Here is an 18,307-nt window from a genome sequence, read left to right as displayed (position 1 = left end):
CCACACCCATAAATGCATTGGTGGCGTTGAGCGGACAAGAACCAATAGGTCTTAGGCTTGAGTATGTAGCTGCTCGGGAAATTGTGAGGAACGTATCTAGATGTACGGCGGTTGGCAAACAACTTCTTACGTTGCCACAAGTGGACACGAATGAGATTGCAGACTTTGACTACAGCTTCGCAGAGCAGATGTACTTGGAACACAGACACATTTTCGACGCCATATCTCCTGTCATCAAACTAGCCATCACACCGCAAGCCATGTCCAGCATCGTAATTAATCCAGCACTAGACGGTCTGAATTGCACCAAACAGAACGTAAATCCAATGCGTATGAAGCAATATGTTCTGTGTGCCATGAATGGGAAATTTAAGAACAAGAAAAAAATCTTCACCGATGCATCCAAGGAAGGCGAGAAATGTGCGATTGGGGTCTATTTTGAGTTTACCAACCAGAGGATATCTGAAAAACTTGGAACAGAAGTCAGCATTACAAGTGCAGAATTGATTGCCATCAATGTTGCCCTACAGGTCATAGAGAATATGAACCTCGACGATTGCGTATTATATACGGACTCCAAATCGGCCTGCATCATGTTGAGCAATGTCCTGGAATGCGGAGAGGGAGAAACGATGTTGGTTCAAATAATTGAAACAGCAGCCAGGCGAAACATTACCTTTCAATGGATCCCGAGTCACATTTCCATTTTTGGAAACGAGTTAGCAGACCAATTAGCGAAGCAAGGAACCCGACAACATGAGAATCCGATGGTAAATCAAGTACTAGCGAATGATGCATTACAGTACTTCAAAAAACGTAAGAACGAAGAAGCAGCAAAATGGTACGTTGAGTACTCTCAAACGAAAGGTAAAACTTTCTACAACATCAATCCGAAGTTTGACAACAAACCGTGGTTCGTGAATGTCGATATGAAGGGTTCTGATATTAGACTACTGAATCGTCTAATGACGGGTCACAATTATTCGAAGTACTGGCTGGGAAAAATGCGAATAGCAGATGACATGGATTGTGAATTATGTGAGGAGGCAGAAACTGCAGAACACAATATCCTGCATTGCCCGCGATATAACAACATTCGGTGTAAGTTCAGTTTCGACGGTCGATACCGGAGTTTGGAAGAGCTGTTTATGCAAAAAGACCTTAAAACATATGATGAAGTTGTGAAATTCGTTCGAGCAACGAAGCTGAATCTGTAGCAACGGAAGTAATGTATACAGGGCATATAGTCATTGCAACTGGCCCTCACCGCAAGGGAGCCCAATGACGGCTCCAAAGTAGAAAAAAGAAGAAGAAGAAGAAGAAGAGGACCGGTGCATACATTTGCCCCAAAAACTTCTAAACCCAAAATATGATATTTGCAAATCTAACTAATACCTAGCAACTCTTGGTTAGATCTTACGAAAACTAAATATGCTATGTCAACGATGTCTCAGGAGCGAAATTTTTGATATTTGTATCTTCAGATCAGATGATTCAACTCTAATATCTATCAAGTCCATGTATATAAAAAGTTGCAATTACTGAGCTTTTATCTTGGGTATGTTTCTTGTTTTTAAGTTACTGTACAGTTACTATTTTCGTCACTGAAGTCGCTATTATTTTTGGTTATAGGACCAGCCCTGGAAACGAGATTTCTTTCCTTATTCAATTACACAGAAAAACTTCAACGCATAATTCATTTTCATTAGGACAACCTATTTATACACCGTAAATGAGATTTTGTTAAGACTGAATCACGTTTATGATTTTTACGATAAAACACACCTGGTAGAAGATATGTTGATAGGTTCAACAATAGAGAGATTAAAATACAGTTTGAAATCTTGAAACAGAGTAAGATTAAAAATAAGTCATAAGAATTTGCGTGGTTTTATCTTCGATACTGAATAGAGGTTATAAATAAATACATATTGCTAAGTGGGTTAAGCAGCACTGGTAATAGTACATGTTTATATCAAACATACAAACAGACATAACGCGCACGGAAATTCCATCGACCACGTTCTAAACGATCATTTCAAACTCTCATAGTTTCAAAAGCTCTCAGTTAATAACTGTGGAAGTGCTCATAAGAACACTAATCTGAGAAGCAGGCTTTGTCCCAGTTGGGACGTAACGCCAGAAAGAAGAAGAAGAAGAAGTTTCAAAACTAGAGGCGTGCGCATTGTTTTACACTAACGTTTTTTTAGGTCTTGTACAAATTGCTATTTCGTGAAACATGGTCAGTAGATAATGATAGCCAAACCAGTTGTCGCACGGTTGACCACCGTCGAGAGTACCGCGCTAAACGAATAGCGAGGTTTTTCCACAAGTGGCGTACAAAATACAACAGCGGACTGTTAAAGAAAAGTACGCCTGTTTGTCTGTGTTGATGCCATGATACGCAACATGAAACACAGTTCTATAGCTACGCTAAACATTGATAAGCTGGCCGCATCACCCTATGGAGAATGCTTTTGTAGGTACACGATTACTTATAAATAGTTCTTAAATTTTTATGTTGCATTTGTCCAGCAGACTGCGCGCTTTAGATTGGCATATATTGATTAAGTAGCTGTAATAATGTCTTGTACTAGCAGAGTCTTAACCTTAAGTTTTTACAACAGCAGCAGTTCTTTGCGGTTTCTTTTTAAAATATAATACTCGAACTGATGCAGCAGCCGTAAGTTCTTAGCCTATGAACATGTACTTTTGTCAGGAAATTTTTCTATCGTGCGTCTTTCGGTGCGTATTGCGATTTGCCAAACTACTGAACCTGCGGTTGCACACGTCGCAGGCAAAGTTTTTCTCTCCGGTATGCACGTAGGTATGATTCTTTAGCTGGAAGTTGGTGGCGAATGCTATGGATATCAAAAAATATATTAGTCACGTTTATATTCTTCAATTTTGTTATCGATTCTACTTACCCTTTTCACAGAGTGTGCAAGCGAAAGGTTTTTCTCCAGTGTGCGAGCGCATGTGAACCGTCAGGTGCACATGCAGCATGAAGCTCTTTCCACACATCTGGCAGGTGTATGGTTTTTCCTTCGTGTGGGTTCGCATGTGAATCTTGAGATCTCCATTGCTGGCGAAAGCTTTCCCGCAGACCGTGCAGCTGTAATTCTTCGCCTTTTTCTCCCCTGTGTGCTGACGCATATGGCTCTGGAGAATGAAATAAAGAATTTTATAACACGCTTATACAATTGTGAATCAGCGAAGGATTAACATATTTGATGTTTAAATGAAATTATAGTTGGCCGTTGTATTTTAAATAACGCGTTCTCCGCCGTATCAGATGATACGATATTCCGTACAACTATTACACACAAATAAGTCAGCACACTGAATCTTTGACATGCAATAGTTGAGTAGGCAGTGGCCAGCAAACGATCTAACCAAGAGACTGTAAATCTGCTTGACAATTTTTTTTTAAAAACTTGCCACCCTTGGAAATGGTTTAGTAGAGTAGGTACCTTTACTTTTGTTTAACGAAATAAATTCAAACTATTCCAGTATTTTTTGTGCTGAGTTCCTCTTTCATAATGTAGGATGTTGCAGTATCAACGGTAGCATCTAAATCACTTGGATTTCCATTCGACAGAGAGTATTCATGTAATTTATTCACAACCTATTCAATATAGAGTTCCCAGTTTGTTGACCAGGTATTCCTAATACGCGAATTCACATTCAAATGTTCAATGTAGATGTAACAACGCAATGAAAATATATACCGAGGTGTGGAAGAGACATGTAGTGTGCGTGACATCCGTGTATGGTGCAAAATGTTTCACAACTACCAGCGAGTGAGCTCCCATAAGAAGCCGTGTAAATTAGTGACGTAGTTATTTTTGTTTACGTTTTTTCTCATTACTAATACATAGCCACTGCTTCTTCTTCCACACCTTGGTATATATTCTCATTGGTAACAACGGACGGATTTTGACAAAAAATAAAAATAATTACACAAAAGCAAAGATACTTACACTAAGTTCTCCCTGACTGGGATATGCCTTCTCGCAGAGCGAGCACTGAAACGGTCGCTCCCCCGTGTGTATCCGGATGTGTATTATGAGATTTCCATTCTGGTTGAACCGCTTGTGACAGTACGGACACTCGAACGGTCTTTCATTGGTGTGCGTTCTGGTGTGGGCCTTCAACTGCCACGACAAGGTGAACCCTTTTCCACAGACGGAACACACATGGGATTTTTCCCCGGTGTGAATCTTGGTGTGAGTGTTGAGCAAACTTTTCGTTTTAAATCGCTTTCCGCAGGTATCACAGACGAAGGGCCTCTCTTCGCCATGGGTTCGCATGTGTAGATTCAGCAGGTTCTTTTCATAAAAACGCGAATTGCAAACTTCACACACGTGCGCTTTCTCTCCAGTATGGCGAAGGATATGATTCCTCAATAGTGACTGTTCGGCAAATCGTCGCTGGCAGTATTCACATTCGTAACGCTTCTGGAATATAACATGAACAAACATAATTAGATACAATTCATCACACTGGGCCCAGGAATAGAATTTAACCAGACAAAACCTCTATCCATCTATTATTCATTGCTTTCTTCTCCATCCTCCCTCTTACTTCGAGCAAAATAGACCGATATGCCGGTAAACAAATTAAACATATTATTTTATATAACAACCTCTCCCATTCGCCCTACGCCACTCTTTTTATATGCAACCTTCAAATAATGTGTAGAGTAAGGTGGGGCAAAAGTTCGACCTTAGTGGTATAATCAAAGTTTCTAGGACAACAAGAGCAGTTAAAACAAAACAAATACCATACAGTGAACCTTCAACATATTGACCATAATTTTGCTGAACAAACTTGTGTCAACATATTTACCCATTTTTAGTTATAACAGTTTCAAAATTGATTGTCTTAAACGAACTTTTGCCCCACCGATGGGGCAAGAGTTCGAATATAGTGTGGAGCAAAAGTTCGTTGTCTAAAACACAAAATATCGATCCTTTCATGACAGGCATACTTTACACCAGCAGGCAACTTAAGTTTGCCGGAAAATACACACTAAATTTTCATCAAAAATTGCCCAAAATTGGGTTAATTGTAATATACTCAAAAATAGCAGTTTTTCGCAAAACTAAGTGGAAATGTAAAATTTTGGTGTAAGTTTTCACATGATCAGACAAATTTAACTAAATTTGAAGATAAAATGTGGACTTAAGGCAATTTGAAAATTGTTCCGTGATTTTATACATGGGTCGAACTTTTGCCCCGCTGATTCGAACTTTTACCCCACTATGGGCCAAAAATTGTTTTCAAGCATTTACGCAAAAACTAATACACCTCAAATCAACCTTATGATAGGCCTAGAAACGCCCTTACATAAAATATTGAAAAAGATTTTATCTTCAATTGGTTCCATGCAACGAAAGTTTGACCAAAAATAACAATATTCACATCGAAAAACAACAAATAGCCATAACTTTTCCAAATCTCAATCGATTTTTATAATATTTGGAGTGAAAGTCTTTTACTTGAATAGCATTCGAACCATCATGACATTTATAAGATTTGTTTTGAATTGAGCTAGAAATCTTTAAAAGAAACTCTTACCCCACTCGAACTTTTGCCCCACTTTACTCTACGAATCGTCATATCTTGCAGAACACCTCCTTCCCCCTAATAGTATGACGTACTATATAGTTTACTGATTTTTACTGAATTTAAACAAAATCGGATTGATTTTGACGATTTGACAAATGTTTGAATTCAAATTTATTTTAACCGCGTCAAATACGGTACGTCCACGGTAGTGTATCCGGAGATTTATGTTGATATTATTTTCTCTCTATTTTGATAGTAAAAGTTCATTGGAAATTTCGTCGCATAGGTGGCGCTGCAATACAAACCTTTTCATTGCGTGTCCTAGAGCTTACGTGTCTGCAGAAGTGTTTTAGAACGTTAAAAAATACGACAAGTTATCGAAAACATCAAAGTTCAAGGACTTCATACAAAGGTCTGGTAAAAATGTAAAAAATACTAGAACTTTCCATTACATGTACTTTTTCTTCTTCTTGGCATTAATGTTCTTACTGGGACAGAGCCTGCTTCTCAGCTTAGTGTTCTTATGAGCACTTCCACAGTTATCAACTAAGAGCTTTCTTTGCCAAAGGTGCCATTTTCGGATTCGTACATCGTGTGACAGGTACCATTATAGGGGAACTGGGGGTAAAATGAACACCCTAAGCAGTTTTCTTGTTTTCTTGCTTATGAAGCTGCCAGATTCTTTTTCAATGGCTCAGAATTAAAGAACGATGTTTATGCAATGTAATAAGTTGAAATATTGTGATGGAAATAGCATTTTATCAACATTATTATAACACGCAGAAGAATTTCTGTATGTTAAGATTACAATCCTGTCAATTACTTTTACTTACGCACAAATAGTTGTTTCGAAATTAAATTTACTTACGCCAACACTAAATTAACGTCAAATCAAATACACACACTTCTTTGATTGAGCTATCCACTTGTACTTATAACAATTATAATTTTGATAATTATCACTATTGGGAAACATTCACCTCCCTAGACTTCAAGTCTTGCTCACAAATCTACTAACTTCTAACTTGCAAGGAATAGTGTAGGTGCTAAGATGACCACCTTTCACACAGGAGATCACATATCAAGTTTGTCGACTCGCCCTTTGTTTTCATTTTTGCAATGTTTTTTTTAGATCGATAAAGCAGCACCGAATCTTTTCAGATATGTTGATAAAGCAGAACAAAATGCTGAGTAAACATTGCAAAATATTGTAAACTCAATAAAATTCACTTTGAGTCAACTAAAATATAGTTAAATTTTGACGTTTGACGTTTGTAAATTCAATCAAAAATATAGTTGTCAACAACTATATGGTATGGTTATGTTTAACAATATACTGTCAATTCAACTATATGTTTAGTTATCTCCAAATTAACCTTAAAATATAGTTAAATTGACCGGAAAAATGATTACGAACACTATATTTTGTTCTCCGTGAACTTTGAAAATTTCTTTCCACAGAGTCAATGTTTCAAACATGTGGGTAAAATGAACATGTAACGAAGGTAATATGAACATACACTTGGGGGTAATATGAACATACAATGGGGGTAATATGAACATATACTGGGGGTAAAATGAACATGCAGTGGGGGTAAAATGAACACCATTCAAATTGAACGAGTTGCGGCTTGTTTCTCGGTATCTGGTACATGATCAATGCGTATCTCACAGACATTCCGGAATCGATGGAATGTTTAGCTGCGACCATTTGGATGGCTGTCCATGTCTGTCTTTGTATTTTCTCCGGAAACTCTCGGCATTTGAAATAAAATCCGGTAGTATTTGCCCTACCATGGTGTTCATATTACCCCCATCTCGAGTGGTTCATTTTACCCCCGAAGAATCAACATAATCAAATCATTTGTTCTAAGAATTTAGAAGATAAAAATGCTTTCAATTTCCGTCTACTTATCATGAATACCTTAAAGATATGATGTACTGCGCAGCTCAATAGATTATTGATGGTTTTAGTCATAAAAACCTTAAATTCCACGAGTGAAAATTTACATCATATGAGTAAACGGAGAGGCGTATTTTGTTTTTGTTTACTTTTCCAGCTTTTGACAGTTCTAGATCGCGCTAGAGTTGTCGAAATAGTTTCTTAGTCTGAGGATTAAGGATGGTGCTATGTTTTGCATAGATTTATAGCGTAATTACCGTAAAACACAAACCTGTTCATTTTACCCCCCCTGTTGATTTTACCCACAGTTCCCCTACTCTTTGCCCAGGGAAGTCAAGGAAATTTCCATTACGAAAAGATCCTGGACCGACCGGGAATCGAACCCAGACATCGTCAGCATGGCTTTGCTTTGTAGCCGCGGACTCTAACCACTCGGCTAAGGAAGACCCATGTCCTGTACTATTTACGTCAAAATTGTATTTTTTTAGATTCATACGCTATGTGTCAGTCAAATTCGATAACAATCATCACTTTTAACATCACTTCACTCAAAAAGTTGCAAGTTTTTACAATAACTTTTCGAGGATCTTTAGTGTGTTAGGGGTTGTCCATTAATTACGTAATTGTATGGAAAATAAGGGGACTAAGCAGAAACCTATTTTTCTCATTGGAAATTGCAATGGTCAATATATTGTGAAACCTCCACGAGTCAATGTTCCATGCCTCGATACCGACTCACGGAACTTCCATGAGTCGATGGTCTCTTTAGATATCGACTCATCGAGTATGAATGACTGTATGCTACCAAAAAAATACAAGATGCACGTCTAAAACCAACAAATCGCTTAAATTACCCAAATTTCAACTGGTTTATATGATAGTTGAGAGTGGAAGTCCTTTATTTGAATAGCTTTTTAACCATCATAACATTTATAACATTTGTTTTGAATTGAGCTTGAAAAGATAAGTTTGCCCCACTTTACTCTACGTTAGAGTGTAGAGTGCGACTATGAGTCTTCTAGGAAACTGACATCCCTGCCCTGGGCCGTATTTACGGGGGGTCTAAGCCCCCACAATTTAGGGGCCCTCACAAAATACAACTTAAAAAATTATTGTTAAACATTTGAGAATTATTAGAAACCGATGAAATGGTGCCAACTTTTCACATCCAAATATTTGAAAAATTTAAGGTTTCCAGTGGCGTCTCGTCCTAAGGTGCACTTGGTGCACTGCACAGTCAAAGATTTCAAACTAACAAATTAAATATATATTATAATTCTCAATACTTCCAACATTCATAATGTGTAGTTGCTTGAAAATGTTGTTTGATTTCTTCACCTTCAATTGGTGCATCGCCCTCAGTGAACAAACCGTTTGATTCTCCCCCCCATGGTCTTGTTCAACCAGCAAGCGAAACAGCAAAGCAAACAAGACAAACTGCCATGCGTCTCCATCGTATTGCAGAGAATGTTCTTTTCAGCCGTGCACTCTTTCTTGTGCACGAAAATAGCGTGTATGGACACAGCAGGAATGTGCATTTGTATTGGCATTTCTAGAGCAACAGTGGCATTGTATAGGTAAAATATGGTTCACTCCAATTTGTGCACCCGAGAGAGAAATTGCCCATGACGCTCGCATTGGTTTGCAAGAATTGAAAAAGCGCGCGCAACTGGCGTCTCGACGTCTGCTGTTAGAAGAGAAAGCGTCAACGCCATACATGCTTTGTGTGTATGTATGTTGCATGGAGCTTCCAGGTGTCGCGCGATAGTAGGCGCAATATTGATTGGAACCAAAACTAGATGTTATAAACATATTGGCCAAATTGATTATGTTTTATCTTATTAAATATACAAAATTTATGTGGCTTTGAATAGATTCATAAACTATGTGTGAATATAGTGTTTCTTGCTCATAAAGTGGGTTTCAGCGTTCAACAGTCAGTCATCATTTCACTTAAAAGCTTTGATGTATCAACAAAAGTATACAAAGAGACACAGTTCGAACGAAACGTGTAAATTTCTGAGACATATAATGCACATAATTGGAGCGTGGAATATCATGGATATTTACATGATATGTCATGTAAACTTCAATTATGTGTCATGTAATCCAGCAGGATCCTGAGTGATTACATGACATATAACACATTTTTACATGATTTCAGATTTAAATTTACATGACGTCATGTTTACATGGCATAAATGAAGTTTACATCATTATTTTTAACTGTGGATGTACCAGCGCTGGACAGCGCCAAAAAGCTAAGATATCGTGATACAATTGACAAGCTGTAAATAATAAGAATTATTATATAGAATAACAACGTTAGGAATAAAGGAGATTCGGAATTTCGCGAAAGCCACGAAATCCACGGAATTTATCCTTCATCGCGAAACTTGGAAAATAACTCGTAAATAGTTGAATTCTGAAGGTTTATATGATAATCTCAGAAAAGTTCAGATTTTTGCTCATAAGAATGGTTTTTTTATTTGCAAGCCGAGTTTCATATAAAAAAAATGTGCTAATCGTTTAGTTTCAAGTTAAACGTCTTTCTTCTTGCTTTAAATTTTGTATTGATAATATTGCGCATTTCTTTCACCACTGGACTATCGCAGAAGTTTTTACAAGTGCGAAAATGCTAATAAAAGTGCGCGATTGTAGCAAATCGAGTCGGTGTCTTCAGCGGGGTTATGCCTCACAGTCCAACGAATAAGTGCTCTGAAGATACCAACATGATTCGATGCAATCCCGCACTTTTATTTGCATTTTCGCACTTATGAAGCCGCACTTCGCAGTCCAGTAGTGAAAGAAATACACAATATGATATATGATTATATGATATCAGTTCGCAAAATACGAAAAATGCTTGAAATTTTCGCGTATAAATCATTTTTATGTCAAATATTATCAAACTATGGGACCGCGATTATTACGCAAAATTTTTCTTTCATCACCTTGGTATCAGCGAAATTTTGAGAATTTTCCTTGTCCCTAAACATTGTATATTGAAATCATCCAAAATTCTTAAAACTTACAACTAGTGATTGAAACGAAGAAATCAAACAAAAAACACGTCCAATGAGCAACAAATATAAAAGCTTCCAGACACTTCAAGATTGCATACAGTATTGGAAATTACATTTTAAGGTGTTGATAATAAGACGGTTTGTGCGAGTCAGTGCACAGGTAATCAAATTCCTCACGGGACGCCTCTGAAGGTTTCTAATTTGAAATTAGTTTAATCCCTTGGCTGAAATCTAAATTATTTTAAGGCTTTTCTGTAGTGTGCAGTACCTACATTTGATCTATTAGTTTGGATCTGAGAGATTCAGTTTTTGTTTGTTTCTAAGAATTTTGTTTAGTACTCTTTTACATAAATCCAAAAATTAATAAAAATGAAAAAAATGCTGGATTACTGTGACGAATATGTTCACATTGTTCACATGTTGAATTTGAAAGAACAAATACGACATCAATTTCATACATTTCAAATAAGTTATATTGAATTATAATTGAGGGCCCAAAGTAAGTAAAAGCGACATATTGATCGATTTTGAGTTAGGTGTACTGGAATATTAAACTGTTTCAAGCTTTCCAGGAGGTTTTTCTGTCTCAAAAACATAACAATTAGTGGAAGATTGGCATGTTTTTAAACTCTCATACAATTTGCGTTGGCCTTCCTTATCCGAGTGGTTAGAGTCCGCGGCTACAAAGCAAAGCCATGCTGAAGGTGTCTGGGTTCGACTCCCGGTTGGTCCAGGATCTTTTCGTAATGGAAATTTCCTTGACTTCCCTGGACATAGATTATCATCGTACCTGCCACACGATATCCGTATGCGAAAACAGCAACTAAGACAAAGAAAGCTCTCAGTTAATAACTGTGGAAGTGCTCTTAGAACACTACGCTAAGAAGCAGGCGTCTGGGACAGAGAAAGGACGTAATGCCAAGAAGAAGAAGAAGGAGAAGAAGACAATTTGCACGGAGTAAAATATTTTAAGCTCGATCAATCATTTGAAAATGTAATTCGCCGAAAACGGATTTTTCTCAGTATCCATGCTTCGGAAGTTGGGCGCATCATAGCGCATCTGGATGCGAATCGAATGTATCACTTCCGAAGTTAGGTATCTAGCTAAGATTCTCAAAAATATCCAAAATTGGGGAGGAACGGTTTCTAACTTTTTACCGTGTCATGAATACTGTTGAAAAACTTTAACACCGTTTTTCTTACAAGTACGTTTCGTCACTTACACCCATTGATCTAAAATTGCGGTTAAGGGGTTTAAGCGGTTCAAATTTAACATCTGGTAATTAGAACCTCATATAAAACATAAGGCACAAAAGTAATGGGGAAAATTATTAATGAGAAGAGCATCAACATTATTTTCTGGTGAAAAGACACCTACAAGACTCTGGCCCCGGGGCCCCCACATTTGTAAATCCCTGTCCCTGCCTAAGTTAAAATGACTACCGGCCAATTTATGCAAATAAACGGATAGTGCCTGTTTTTTCAATAAGTTTAAATCGCTTATGAAACGAGTAAAATTCATAATGCCAACAATCCTGTCTTAAAATATCTAACTCAGTATCAGTAAGTTCAATGTCATTAATTATGAGAGCAATATGACTTAAAAGAACAGCCTTTGATTACAAGAAGGGTTAGCCTACGATGAGAATTGAAGCAGCTACAGCTATAACGCAGATAATCAACATATCTGTATGTATATCTTGATAGAATATCCCAAATTACAAATTCGAATTGTTAGTAGTGTCAAAGCATCAATAAATAAACACCTAATGTTACTTTGACACTAATAATCGACAATAATCTTCGAGCTGTTTAGTTGAAATCCTATAAATCGATGTTGAATTGATGTTTAGTCCATCTAAATTCAAGTGAATGGTTTTTAATTCGATTTTTCGATTTGATACATTATGAGTATATCACTTAGGGTTGAATTAACAAAATCAAATCTCAAATTTCGAATTAGCTTTGAAGTGTTCATTGAATTTCAAGAGTGGATCAGTTGAAACTTATTCCAAATTGAATGCAAATGCATTAGGTCTTAATTGGGGTGCTTAAATTTCAAGCATTCCTATACATCGAATCGATTTAGAAACAGCGATTCAAAGGATTCGATTGAATCGGTGAATTGATTTGACAGTTCAAATATGAATCGATTCAGTTACATCATAGTTTTTATCAATCTTGTCCAACACTACACTGCAAAAATTGCATTACTTGTGTCTCGACACTTATTAATTAAGATTAATCTCACACATCAAAACTATATAGATGAGCTCAATATTATACATCAAAAATGTGTGTAAATCCACATAGCAAAAATCTATGTTGTTTTACACATAACCCCGATATTAAAAATGAACTCATGAACGTCAACCATCAAATCAGATCAGACCCAAGTCAGTATCGGATCAAACATTTTATGAAAATTAATTAACAGTTGGTTCTTCTGTAAATAAAAGTGAGTTAAAAAGATATTTTGATTGTAATTTTGCTTAATCAATGTTTTTACACATTATTTGCAGTTCCTGTACCGATAGAATTACAGTATCTGCACCAGTCTATAGCGAAGGACAAATAGGTAGTGAAATTCGCAGAATTCCATATCCAATAGGTGATCGAAGTAGGAACAGTGCACAAAGCCAATATTACTGAGAGAAATCTATAAATTGAATCCCAAATAGTCACATTGAGTCACAAATAGTGAGCCTAATTATAAGTATTATTAGCAGTTAGGGGTCATGCACAAATTACGTCACGCTTAGAGGGGGGGGAGGTGGTCAAGCCAAGCGTGACAAGTCTTACAAAAAAATCGGAGGACTCATACAAAAAACGTGACAAAGGGGGGGGGGAGGTGTCAAAAAAGTTGAAATTTAGCATGACATAATTTGTGTACCATCCCTTAGTATCAAACTACATACTGCAAATTATAAGGTAAAGTTTCATAATTTTAATAGGTATACGAATGCGAGAACTAGAGTAAAATTGGGATCGGAAAGTCGCAGTTATTTACAGTTTGAGCCGATCTACAAAAACTGCTCCAAAAACTTAGTTGATCTTCATAACTAACTCGACAAGATTTGTGAAGATCTAGCGACATGATGCCACATACTTCAAACATCGCTAAAAGTGTTTGGGGAGTAGTGTGGGACAAAATTTAGATTCTCGCTCCAGTCCACTTCTTGAATTGCATTTAGGTCCCATAACAACTGTGCAAAATTTCAGCTTGATCGGAGAAACTATATTTTAGCGCCAGCCGTTCAAAGTTTGTATGGGATTCACTATGGGAAAACTTACTTGTACAAAGAAAAATCGCCACAGGTCGCCCATTGACCTCTATAAAAATTCTGAACATAGACCTCGATAGGTATTTTTACGATGAAGAATGTTGCCGAAGACCGCAAAGCAATCCGACGCTTGTGAAAAAAGTTATTCAATGAAAACCTTTTGGCAAGGCGAAGTTGAATAACACGTAACGGAATAACAATAATAACAAAATCGGGCAAAATTACCGGATAGTCTATGCTTAATAACTTTTTTCACAAGCATTGGATTGCTATACGGTCTTTGGCAATGTTGTTCATCGTAGGAATACCTATCAAGATCTGTGTTCAGAGCTTTTATAGAGGACAATGGGCGACCTCTGGCGATTTTCTTTGCAAAAGTAAGTTTTCCCATAGTAAATCCCACACAAACTTTGAACGGCTGGCGCTAAAATATAGTTTGAAATTTTGCACAGTTGTTATGGGACCTAAATGCAATCCAAAAAGTGGACTGGAGCGAGAATCTATTTTTTCATATATCCGTGTCCCAGGCTATTGGGGAGCCTGCTGATTGGAATTAGAAACGCAAGAAGGCAAAGTGCATTGTAAATACTGTCGAATTTGGTATCACTATTCATGCGTTGACGTAACGGGAACAGTGCCAATTGAATCAGAATGGTATTTTCCGGAATAAGATTATCAAAGTCACAAGAAACGAGACGATCAAGCATTGAGGACCAGAACGACCAAAACGAAAAAGAAGAAATCAGGAGATAGTCACTTAAATACATTCAGTGTGAAATATGACAGTGACCTCTGTCCACCATTGGATCGTTAACTAAGATCGCGACGCGAGAAAAACGGGACAAGTTAGAGGAAATACAGCAAGAACGTATTTTGAGGACGAAGAGATTGGAAAAAATTTCTCCAAAAGCAGAGGATAGAATTAGAGAACGATTTGCAAGAAAGATAATTACAGCAAGAAAAACAGCTACTGGAGGAGATTTTAAAGAAGAAACAGATTCATTTAGAGCGCATGAAGGATTTGCGTAAGTCGTATCAAGTACGTTTTTGATGCAGTCCAGCAGGAGTTGGATAATATGAGGCACCATAGGCCGAAGCAGTCAGAGAGATGGGTATCGGAAACCGTAGCTGACCAACCAATCCACGGTGTACAATTTGGCGGAATAGATGGAACAGAGAAATGCGAAGATGAAAGCACGGAGGAAACAGATAGTGAAATATCCTTTAGTCTTAGTGAAGAAACTGTGGATGAATTGGGAAATGAATATAGCAAGAAGTTTGCCAAGGGAACGGCGTCATACAAACAAGAGCGAAGATCGAATACTCCAACGAACTTGCTACACGAAACGGCATTTCTCATAAATTACCAACATTTTCTGGTAAATTAGAATATTGGGCACCCTGTGATGCCTGTGGGTTTTCTAACGTCGAAAATTTGATTCGTCTGCAAGAGAGCTTGAGAGGTCCGGCACTAGAGAGTGTTCAAGGGCAGCTGTTGTTTCCAAAAACAGTTCCGAATGTGATAAAAAGCTACAGCAGATGTATGGGCGACCAGAATTACTTCTCCAATGGCACCTGGAGGAGTTAAAAAATTTGAAATCTCTAAACTCGGATCAATTAGCCACCTACATTCCATTCGGTAATGCTGTAGATCAGCTATGCCAACACCAAGAGGCGGCGGATTTAAAAAAGCATTCAATCATTGAATTTCAATGAATCCTCTCCTCGTTCAACAGTTAGTCGATAAGCTTCCTACTAATGATAAACAAGAATGGATTCGTTTTAAGAAACAGAAGAAGAAGGTAACTCTCCAACCGTTCAATGAATTCATATCAGGAATTGATTGTTTATGTAGCGTGTGAAGCGAACGTTTGCTTAGAATATGGAATGGAACAGTTGGGAGTACGAGATGGGAAGCAGTGGGAGGGACGAAAAATTCCGCATAAACCTTGCTGCAAAGGGAGCGGTTTATATACATTCAACACCGCCGGTGGATTGCAAGTTCAAGGACAAGCGTTACCATAATCCCTGTAAACTGTGCTGCCGAAACTATCATCATCTTCGTTTTTGTCAGGACTTTAGGTCGATGCAGCTGGAAGACCGAATGAAAATAGTTGATGCGTGGGAGCTTTGCGTTTAATAATTGCTGAAGCTTTTCCTTGAAAAATCTGAGAAGAAATTTTTGAAGAATCTGTAGAATAGTCGCGTTTGAGTATCTGAAAGTTTCTCTGGAGCTTCTGGAGTTTTGTTCCTGTATTGACAGTGAAGAAAATGACTTAAGAGACCATTTTGGTTCGATGAGGAAGACTTTAGAGACCTGCTATCAACCCTGAATCGCTAGAGGTTTTGTCCGGCTAAATTCCGTCCCTGTCCCAGCAGCAGTGTGCAACGTTGAGAACAAAATAACCACTCCATACTCACCTCGGAATGTTTCTTAACGTGTCGCCTATACTGCCTATTATCTTCAAACTCCATATCACAGACCTTGCAGTGTCGCCCATTACTATCATCGTCGTCATTGAACAGCTCATCCTCATCTTCTTGCCATTCCTGTAGTTGGCCAACCGCTTGGACGCGTTCCTCATCGTCGTTTATCAAACAGTCAAAATTGTCCTGCTCCAACCGGTCTTGGACGGGATTGTTTGTGGGGGCTACCGATGAGGCCAGTTGCTTCTCCATACTCTGAATGTATTCTTCTGTCAGAGCGTCCTTTAGATAGTCAACGTGAATCATTTCATCGTCATCATTGTCGTCCAGTTCTTGATCTTTTGCCATATCGGCACAGCCACTTCCGATAAATTCGGACAGTTCTTGTTTCAGGTTCTCTATTATTGCGATTTCTTCTTGCAGTCGCTCTTCCGGTTGGGAATCGGGTAAAGGAGGTGTGGGTGCGGGTTCGTTTAAAAGTTCGCTTGGATTGACCGTAATAGGAGCATCTTCTTCTAATGGAATTTCATTTGAATTAGTTTCCGTGGCCAACATTTCGGTCGGAGTGGCAAACCCTACTTCCAGATTGTCTTTCGGAATGGTTATTTCGATGTTATTTGCTTTGACCACCTCTTCAAAGTTCGATAGCTGGACTGCATTGTTGAGTTCCATTATCGGAATATTGATTGCCTCCGAAGGAACTGCATTACTGATGCTTCCTCCATTCATTAGTTGGAAACGCAGTTCTTCAATCGGAACCACCACGGCGGATGTTTCCGTGTTACCGTTGGAATCGGTCAGTACAACGTTCAATACTTCATACTTAGTTTGACTATCCTGCTCGATTATTACCGATTTCTCGATTAGGTTCCGAATTGCCACATCGGATCGTTCACACATCTGTCTAAAGTTGACTATCCTCTCCACCTCCTGCAGACACTCCATACAAATATGGCATGGCAATCCGTCGGATTCTTCAATCGTAATATTCACACAGGCCATCAACGTTTCGTCCAGGCAAAACTCGAACAAATCCTTCAGCTGTTCCTTTTCCTTCTCGACCAGGCATGTCCGGCAAACCCGGTCCAGATAGATGATTTTCGGATTTCCTGTGGCACTCCCCGTACCTGCCGACGAGGTTGATGGTTGTTGAACCTGAAGCGTCACACTTGCTGCTGCTGGTGTTCCGGATTGTGGCTCTCCGGAACCATCACCGAGCGGAACAGCTGCGATTGTGGCAGCCGTCAGGTCGCTGTTGAAGCTGAGCCCGTGCGGGTGCAGGAAATGGCCATTCATTGTGCTCACCACTCGTACACTCGTTAGATGGGAATCTTCTACATTTTTCTGCTGATAAATAGCGCTAGAAAGGCCGTTTTTTGAGGAAAACTTGGGAAAACTTTTGATCGCGTACCAAACAAAAATGTATTTTCACTTCTGGTGACAGAACAACGTTGTTGTTTTGGCAATCAGTAATCATTGCGATGATCATCACGCGGTTACGTGCTTCACTTCCTACGCACTTAAAATTCACAAACGGAAAAAAATATCCAAAAACAAAAAGAGTTTAAGTGATGGGGATCATAGGCCTATTCACATGACGTTCCTAATCAGCTGATCGGGAAGCACTTTGACAGTTCTTCTATGGAAATGACAGCCTCGTGTTTGCACCGGTCCTCCACCGATGTAATCAAATGCATAAGCGGACCTGACACATGAAAAGGCCTATTGCCGTTTCCGCTATCATTTGATCGATTCACATCGGCCCAAACAGAGACCAAGTTGTTGTGTTGTGTTGCGGTACAGCGTATTGGAGCCGTACGATCTGCAGTAGAGCTTCCTGTTTCGATATGATGGATTCTGCGAGAATATCGTCAAAACGGAATGGAAGTGGATAATTTTATGTTAATAAATCTATATTCATCGCACAAACTTGTGTTTTATTATTGATAAATAAAAAAAATAATATGAAAAACAAACCTATAAATGGAAATGAGGAATAAAACCGTTTTATGCGGTTGTCCGACATTTCGTGGTAAACCAATCCGCGGTCAATCATTTCGCGGTTTATATCATTCTGAGGTTTACCGTTTTGC

The 18,307-nt window shown here is 38.4% G+C and overlaps 1 protein-coding gene across 1 annotated transcript; it reads right to left on the bottom strand.

The window, feature by feature from the left end:
- Positions 1–1,695: 1,695 nt before the first annotated feature.
- Positions 1,696–17,675, bottom strand: LOC5575409 (oocyte zinc finger protein XlCOF22). The gene is made up of 4 exons (XM_001661879.2): positions 16,209–17,675; positions 3,984–4,460; positions 2,928–3,162; positions 1,696–2,861 (listed from the first exon to the last, which is right to left on the bottom strand). The coding sequence occupies exons 1-4, from the start codon at positions 17,508–17,510 to the stop codon at positions 2,716–2,718; spliced, it is 2,160 nt and encodes a 719-aa protein (XP_001661929.2). The 5' UTR covers positions 17,511–17,675; the 3' UTR covers positions 1,696–2,715.
- Positions 17,676–18,307: the final 632 nt, after the last annotated feature.

This window comes from Aedes aegypti, chromosome 3 (genome assembly GCF_002204515.2).
Source record: "Aedes aegypti strain LVP_AGWG chromosome 3, AaegL5.0 Primary Assembly, whole genome shotgun sequence".
In the NCBI taxonomy this organism is placed as follows: Eukaryota; Metazoa; Arthropoda; class Insecta; order Diptera; family Culicidae; genus Aedes; species Aedes aegypti.
Note: the sequence above shows the minus strand (reverse complement) of the source record. Positions and strands in the feature narration are given on the sequence as shown.

Bases quoted from the DNA above. Each gene is read 5' to 3' on its own strand.
- LOC5575409 (XM_001661879.2), bottom strand. From the start codon at position 17,510: ATGAATGGCCATTTCCTGCACCCGCACGGGCTCAGCTTCAACAGCGAC. The intron at 4,461-16,208 runs GTGAGTATGGAG...GTTATATTCCAG, and splicing joins ACGTTAAGAAACATTCCGAG to AAGCGTTACGAATGTGAATA. The intron at 3,163-3,983 runs GTAAGTATCTTT...TTCATTCTCCAG, and splicing joins CCAGTCAGGGAGAACTTAGT to AGCCATATGCGTCAGCACAC.